This window comes from Primulina tabacum, chromosome 18, assembly GCF_025594145.1.
Source record: "Primulina tabacum isolate GXHZ01 chromosome 18, ASM2559414v2, whole genome shotgun sequence".
Lineage (NCBI taxonomy): Eukaryota > Viridiplantae > Streptophyta > Magnoliopsida > Lamiales > Gesneriaceae > Primulina > Primulina tabacum.
Genome location: NC_134567.1, coordinates 22673759 through 22681972, shown reverse-complemented (window position 1 = coordinate 22681972; position 8214 = coordinate 22673759). Strand labels below are relative to the sequence as shown.

The following is an 8214-nucleotide window of genomic DNA, read 5'->3' as shown; positions in this document are numbered from 1 at the left end:
TTTGTTTTCCTTTGTTTCTTCGTTTCCTTCACAAATCTGAATTAATTTTTCCCAGATTTCCTTGGCAGTATGGCACATCTTGATTTTGCTGAAGGTATTTTTGTCGAGTGTCTTGTATAAAATGTCCTTCGCAACGTTGTCAAGATTGGCTTTCTTCTTGTCCTCACTTGTCCATTCATATCTTGGTTATTCAAGCATCTGAGGTGCACCTTCGGTGATAGCAATAGCTAGATTTGGCTTTAAGATCTTTAATGGACCATCAGTGATGACATACCACATGTCATCATCTTGAGCCACAAGATGAGCGTGCATTCTGATTTTCCAATCATCGAAATCTTCTTTTGAGAACATTGGAACTTTCCTGAAATGAGCCATATCTATTAAATATTTTTCAGAACACGAATAACTCTGCTCTGATACCACTTGTTGAGGATCGGGTTGAGTTTAGAATGGGGGGTTGAATAAACTCAATGGCTAACTTAATAAATTCTTTCGAATGATGTGCTAAAATCCTGTTAGAGATTTTAACGATTCTTGTTCAAGTATGAAAACCAGCAGATCACAAGATAATGTGCGGAAAACGATCTGTTGGTTAGTGGGTGAAAAATGATAAAGCCGAAAAGCAGTAGATAGCACAAGGTTTGTTTCTGGAAGTTCGAAGATGAATCTTCTACGTCTCCTCTTCTTCTGTTTCCAGAAGGTATCACTAAAAGACTTTGGTGAATACAGCACAACAATTGTACACACCCACTTCAACAGGACTTACCCTTCGCCTATTGAAACTCTTAGCTTTACAACTCAACTTCTTGAATGATCTTAAGTTCTGGAAAATACTCTTTTCCAGTTACAAATTCTTCTATCAATGAAATAGTGAAGTGAATAGCTTGAGAAGATATAACGAAAATAGCTAGCACAATATGATCTCAATGATCAAGAGTATGCAATGAAGCGTGTGCTGCTTTTTCAGTGTTTGAGATCTTTAGATAACTGAAAGTTCTAACAATGCTCGAATGATTTTTTTTTTCAATTCAGATTTTTGTTCAATGCTACATCCTACTTCACGAAATCCTTCATCTCCATATATAGGCTCTATTCAACATTCAAAAACTGAACAGTTCTTTTCTTTTTGGTGGTTCAGCTTTATTGCTTAAAATGGACCCTGCAGAATACATCAAAAGTAATCAGTCGCAGTTCATACCAAAAATGGTATACCGTCTTAAATGTTCTTGTATAGCATTTAATGGCATTTAATGAAGCAATAAATGCTGGTATCACGTTAATAGATCAACGGTAATATTTAGAGATTTTGAGATACACAAGATTCTGTTAGTGTATATTTCGAATTTTGTATCCTTCTAGTTCTGGTTTTAGCTAAGAAATTATTTAAGCAGGTTTTAGCGCGATACAAGTACTTCTGGTTTACAACATCTATTGGTTCTACTGGTTTTGAACTGATCCAACATCTACTGGTTTTGTACTTAATCCAACATCTACTGGTTTTGTACTTAATCCAACATCTACTGGTTTTTCCTTAGCATCTCCACAATAAATTTAATTCTAACAATAATAATCGTTTTTAGATGACCTATCGTCATGATTCATGCATTTTATTTTCTCCTATGGTAAATGAGATATATGTGTCAAGTGGGAGAATGTAAGAAATATGACACATGTTAAAAGAAATATCGTGTAGGAATTGGCGATGGCCATTGCCTACATATTTTGACGAAAACTTGCGTACGCAACCTCAACTTTAAAAAATTGAGATGCGTACACGTTTCTTCTTTTGACATTCAGACTCCCGATTTTTCTCGTTGATGGTATGAGATGCCTATAAATAGAGACGATTGAGGTCCCTAAGTACACACACCTCATAAGAAATATACACCATCTATCGAGAGGTTGGAGTGTTTAGAAGACTTCAACCGGAAGGAAAAGCAGATAAATCAAAATTATTCAATGGCCGGAGATAATTCTCGATCCGCTTCCGCATATTATATCATGTTTATATATACGTGAAAACGTGATTTTTTGAGAAAAATTCTAACAAAGAAAAGTAATATTTTTTACTTTAAATATGAATCGAGTCAATCATTGAGTATGTTCGACTTATATATGAGTGAACCAATATTTGATTTATATATTTTTATTTAAGAATCAAGAAAAAGAAAGACAGAGAAAATGTATACCAGTACATCCATATTGACAGAAGTAGGTATTTTTGCTCATATAAAATCTTGGAATTCATATAATATTCGTAAATAAAATTTTTCTATTTTATACTAGCAAAAAATTTAAAAAACAAATTATATTTTAAAGTTCGCCCACCTTCGTTCGAAATCTTACGCCCATATCCCTACTCCTTCCTTACATAAGCTTTGACAAAAAACAATTATGTGGAAACTATAAAAACTCCAACAATCACTTTCCTTGCGTAGATATTATTAATTATCTCATATCCTATCACTAGTTAAGATATATTAGTGACCTATGTAAGTTTTGTATGTTTACGAGTTGAAATATTTATCTAAACATACTAATTTTTGTTATTTTCGATATCTTGTGAGACAGTCTCATGGATATTATATTTGTAAGATTGGTCGATCTGGTCCATATCTATAACGAAAATAATATTTTTGACCTAAAAAAGTTAAAAGTTGTCATATGTCGGATTGAATCGGAGATTCGTCTCACAAAATTGATATGAAAGACGATTTCATAGAAGTTTTGTGATTTTGAAACTAATAATTTTTCTATATTTTTTTTATTAAGAATGACAGATTATCTAAAATTTTAAAAATATACATCAAGATATAATTGAAGATTTAAAAATAATGATTATTTTGAGAAACTAAAAAAAATATTTCATCAATAAAGTTATATAATGAGGCTATGATTGTAATTTCAAATACGATTTCATCAAATCAATTAGAAATTAACTAATTTATGCGCCTCAACTTTGTTAGTATTAATGCTTTTCATCGAGATATGTGCATACATATTATTATTTTTTAATTTCGAGAGATTATATTAATATTTAAAACTTTGAAAGATTTTTTTTATATTAGGAGTATATGATTATTTAATTTAAAAATATAAATATAGATAGAGATAAATAAAATATTTTATTAGGATATATGAAATATATAAATAAGATACAAAACTACAATTTTTTTAGTTATATTTTTTGTTAAAAAAAATAACGGTAATTTGTAGAAAAATGCATCTGTCTTTGATTTTGTTATGATTCAGTACCCACTAGTTATTTCTTGTGTTTTAGTTCCTGACCAAAAGCCAGCTTTCTTTTTACTACATGGGTCACCTAATTTTACATTTTTACCCTTTTCTAATGAATAAAAAATTGTAAGAATCTCTATTATTGATGTTCATCTTCCCTTTCTGCTCTCCTTCCCACTTCCCCACCCTCTTGTCTTCTGTGCGAGCAACCAATTTATTTTCCTTTAATTTCCTACTAGCCATTATGTATGAAACCCTCTCCCATTCTCCATTGGCAGATTTTACCGTTTTTCCGCTGGTCTAATTAACCGACTCTTCACACAAACCCGTTGACTAAAATCGTGAATCTGCGCAACCGAGCGTAGAAATTTCCCAGCAAAGCCGATTCCCAACCAGGTCAAACCAGCTTCCATTGCCCTCATGTTGCTGCAAACTTTTCCAAAACCAGAATTTCTGGGTCGAAGCAATTTCTGGGTTGAAGCAGCATCTGTGAGGAGGAGAAAATAGGCGTTCATTTTCGGATTTGCGTGGAACTACCACCCTATAAAACTAATAAAGGATGATTAAAGGGTACACATTTCAATTGTAGTTTATTTGTGATCATTTATGTGGGTGTAATTGTTTTTGTGCGTAAAAACTTTTTCTTTTCTTCAATCGCATTTCGGATACACAAATGTGTTTATGACGTTGTATGTTCGTAATAGGATTGTCATTTGCGGAATGAACCATCGGCCCCCTAAAAGACAGCAGAATTGAAATAGTTGAAGAGGGCATGGAGCAAAGTTTAGGACTGCGATTTGCGGACAGAATCTTGAATTTAGGGCAGAGAATTTCCTCAGACAAACACCATTTGCACGAATAAGGTTGAACAAAATAATATGCTTGAATAAATCCAATTTAGGTTTTTTCTGTTAATTAATATTTGTGTCTTATCGTGAAATTGAATTTTATCCCAGTGTTGTGAAATTGAATTTTTTTTTGACTGAATACGGACATTAATTTTATCCCTGTATTTCTGAAATGAGTACCAAAAATTTTGGATGATTTTGCTGAAATATGATGTGAGTAGATAAATTTATGCTTCAATATTGTTTGAGCACAAAGGCAATTTTGGTTCAGTTGTGATTTTATTTTATATAATTCATTTATCCCCATTATTTGAGTTCTTATTTAAAGTAAGAAATTGTAGGACTGATTTTTTTTATGTCCATTTTATTTGACGCCTAAATCGGCATAATCAAATTTTAATATTTTAGATATTCCACAATCGATTTATTGATGGAAGTCGGTTCTAGGAGCGCAATATTTTCGTTTCTTGGAAGTTGCCGCTACGTCAATGGTCTTTATTTGATTTCAATTCCTAATAGCGCAACTCTGATAGAGATATTCGAGAGTTTAGGACGAAAATGTGCGGCTATTAATTCAGAATGAACGATATTGCAATACATGGCACCCCATGAGCAGATTGCAGTAAACCTGAATGAAGATGATGATGTCCGAAATATGATAAACCTTCACAGTTGTTTGAAATTAAATATAATCAAATTGATAGCAGTTGATAAAGATTATCAGAGCCCGGTCAACATAAATGTTGCGAGGTAACTTCCTTATTTTTTTGTTTGCATTTTTTTATTGTTTGTTTGTAAATTTCAGAAATTGCAAAGTTGATAAATGAGTTATTGCTTTTCTTTTTTTTTTTACTACTGTGCAATACTAGAGAATTATTTGCTATATTTTATAGTTCAATTTAAATTAGGTAAAAGAATATTGATGTGTTTCCTCATGTATTTTATTGATTTGTATTAAAATGGTTAGGTTTGATTTTGGTGATGAAGTTTGTTTTGACGGAGTTGACGATCTTGACGTTGGCACTTTAATCAATCCTATTGATGCTTGGATTCATTGCATACGTGGTGTTGGGCAAAAATTTAAAGATGCAGCCGAATTCAGGATTTGTCTTAAAAATTATGTTATTGCCAGTAGAAGATCTTTTAGATACAAGAGAAATGAAAGTGGTAAGATCTTAGTTGTTTGCAGCAAAGAGAATTGTCGGTGGAAAATTTATGCCTCCAAACATAAAGCGGACAATTCATTCGGCATAAGAAAGTGCAACCTAAGCCATAGTTGTGGGGATGACAATTTGCGGAGTAGAGGTCACCCTAAAGCTGATTCATCCTGGGTAGCTAATGTTGTGAAGGAGAAGTTAAGGGGAGAGCCATCATATCACCCATGTACAATGCTGAAAGACATTGAAAGAGATTATGGAGTAGAACATGAGTATCATAAAGTTTGGGCGGGTAAAGAGATGGCAATGCATGATATTCACGGAACTGATAAGGGGTCATATGATAAATTACGATGGTATTGTCATGCTGTTAAAGAAACAAATCCCGGGAGTTTTGTTGGATGTGAAATTGATTCGATGACAAACAAATTTAGACGTGTATTCATTTGTTTTCACGCATGTCTTGTTGGTTTTGTTAGTGGTTGTCGGCCATTAATATTTTTGGATGGAACTCACATTAAGAACAAGTACAAAGAATGTTTATTAGGCGTTGTGGCAAAGGATGCGAATGAAGATATTTTTACACTTGCGTATGCAGTTGTTGATGCAGAAAATGATTCTAATTGGGAATGGTTTTGCTACCAATTAAAACATGTCTTGGCATCCCAATACGTAATGATATTCCGTAGCTACATTTTTTTCTCTGACCGACATCCTGGACTTATCAAAGCTATTCAGTCTATGTTCCCTGGTAGTCACCATTCTTATTGTTTAAGACATATGGTCGATAACTTTGTCAAGCAGGTTTGGCTTATTTTGATTTTTCAATATTTTAGCCATCTTTTTTATTATTATTTTTCAGTTGGTTATTATCTTAATGTTTTAAATTTAAATTTTGTAGGTATTGCGGAGGTATCCTCTCCATAACAAGAAACATTGGTATTCTGTTTTGAAGAAAGCTGCGTACACCCCATCAAGACATGAGTTCTCGCAACATATCAAAAGCATAATCGATTCGATGCCGCTCGCCCAGGATTTTTTTGTGAGTGTGTCCCCAGAAAATTGGGCCAATTCTATGTTTGTGGGTGAGCGATGGGGTGTCATTAATAATAATATTGTTGAAAGCTGGAACAACTGGGTAAAAACAGCGTGATACCTACCTATTGTGGGTATGATAGATAATATACGAATTCAAATAATGACCACGATGCACAAAAGACGAGAAAAAACATTGGAGATGACCGGAGAACTAAGTCCAAGAAAGGAGAAGGATGTGTCAATTGCATACAGACAATCTTGAACCTTAAAGGTGCACAAGTCATGTGGAGCTCTGTTTGAGGTGATAGATGGAGACAAAAGTTTTTCAGTGGATTTGAATGCATGCCGTTGTTCATGTCGATATTGGCAGATTTATAAGCTACCATGCAAGCATGCTTGCTCGTGCATAGAATCGAAGTCTCTGTCGGTTTATCAATTCTGTGATGGATATTTTAAGATCAACATGTACCGCCAAGCTTATAAAGGAATCATAAATCCAATTCCAACATATGACACGAGTGAGGGATATCTGAATGATGGACCTACAATTTATGCTCCTACAACCCGTAGCCAGCCAAGACGTAGAAGGACTAAACGGATACCTTCTCAAGTTGAACAACGTGTGACAACGTGTGGGAGATGTCATGGGCGAGGTCATAATAGACGAACTTGCAAAGAACCAGTGCCATAATTGGTTTGATTGACATAGACATTAATACTATATCGTTTACTTCAATTATCTTTATTTTATTTTAATGTTATTTATTTTTAAAATTCCAAATCGCTATCTTAATTATTTTAATTTATTGCAGGCATGTAGTAGAGTAAGAAAGCTGCTGGGAAGGTTGTTCAAAAAAACTACAAGATGTGGTGGCATTTTGTGAATATATTTGTTTTTGTTCCTTGAATTAATCGACCTTTTGGAGCATTACGTTTATGGTATCCATTTTTTGTTTGCTGTTTTGACGTTATGGTAAGACGTTATTTTAATTTATTGCAGGCATGTAGTAGAGTAAGAAAGCTGCAGGTAAGGTTGTTCAAAAAAACTACAAGATGTAGTGGCATTTTGTGAATATATTTGTTTTTGTTCCTTGAAGTAATCGACCTTTGAAGCATTACGTTTATGGTATCTATTTTTTGTTTGCTGTTTTGACGTGATGGTAAGACGTTATTTTAATTTATTGCAGGCATGTAGTAGAGTAAGAAAGCTGCAGGTAAGGTTGTTCAAAAAAACTACAAGATGTGGTGGCATTTTGTGAATATATTTGTTTTTGTTGCTTGAATTAATCGACCTTTTGGAGCATTACGTTTATGGTATGCATTTTTTGTTTGTTGTTTTGACGTGATGGTAAGACGTTATTTTAATTTATTGCAGGCATGTAGTAGAGTAAGAAAGCTGCTGGGAAGGTTGTTCAAAAAAACTACAAGATGTGGTGGCATTTTGTGAATATATTTGTTTTTTATCCTTGAATTAATCGACCTTTTGGAGCATTACGTTTATGGTATCCATTTTTTGTTTGTTGTTTTGACGTGATGGTAAGACGTTATCGTGCGTTAATGGCATGACAATTTTTTTGTAAACCAATAATGAATATGTTCAATTGCTTCAGTGAGATTGAGTATATAAATACTGGATTGCTTCTGTGATATTGGAAAAGTGTATGAAGTTGAACAAAATACATCAGGATTGCTTTTGTGAATAAATTGTTTTGTTCACTGTTAGTTTCATATTTGTTGTGAGTTGTTGTGGTTTCTTATCATTACAAATATTTCCTTGCAATTGTTTTCCAGGACTTTTAAGCTTTAGTACAAATATTTTCTTTCAAATTTTTTCCAGGACTTTTAAGGTTCCGTACTCTTTTACCCAAATTTGTTGTTAGTTAATATATTATAAATGGAAATATCATTTTTATGCATTCTCAAAATTTTCAGTT

At 33.2% G+C, this 8214-nt stretch overlaps 1 protein-coding gene across 1 annotated transcript; it reads left to right on the top strand.

The window, feature by feature from the left end:
* The first annotated feature begins 4683 nt into the window (after nucleotides 1-4683).
* Nucleotides 4684-7770, top strand: LOC142532376 (uncharacterized). The gene is made up of 3 exons (XM_075638689.1): nucleotides 4684-4835; nucleotides 5053-6046; nucleotides 6144-7770. The coding sequence occupies exons 1-3, from the start codon at nucleotides 4684-4686 to the stop codon at nucleotides 6393-6395; spliced, it is 1398 nt and encodes a 465-aa protein (XP_075494804.1). The 3' UTR covers nucleotides 6396-7770.
* The last annotated feature ends 444 nt before the right edge of the window (nucleotides 7771-8214 follow it).

Coding starts and splice junctions, on each gene's coding strand:
- LOC142532376 (XM_075638689.1), top strand. CDS start 4,684: ATGGCACCCCATGAGCAGATTGCAGTAAACCTGAATGAAGATGATGAT. Junction 4,836..5,052: donor GTCAACATAAATGTTGCGAG/GTAACTTCCTTA, acceptor TAAAATGGTTAG/GTTTGATTTTGGTGATGAAG. Junction 6,047..6,143: donor TCGATAACTTTGTCAAGCAG/GTTTGGCTTATT, acceptor TAAATTTTGTAG/GTATTGCGGAGGTATCCTCT.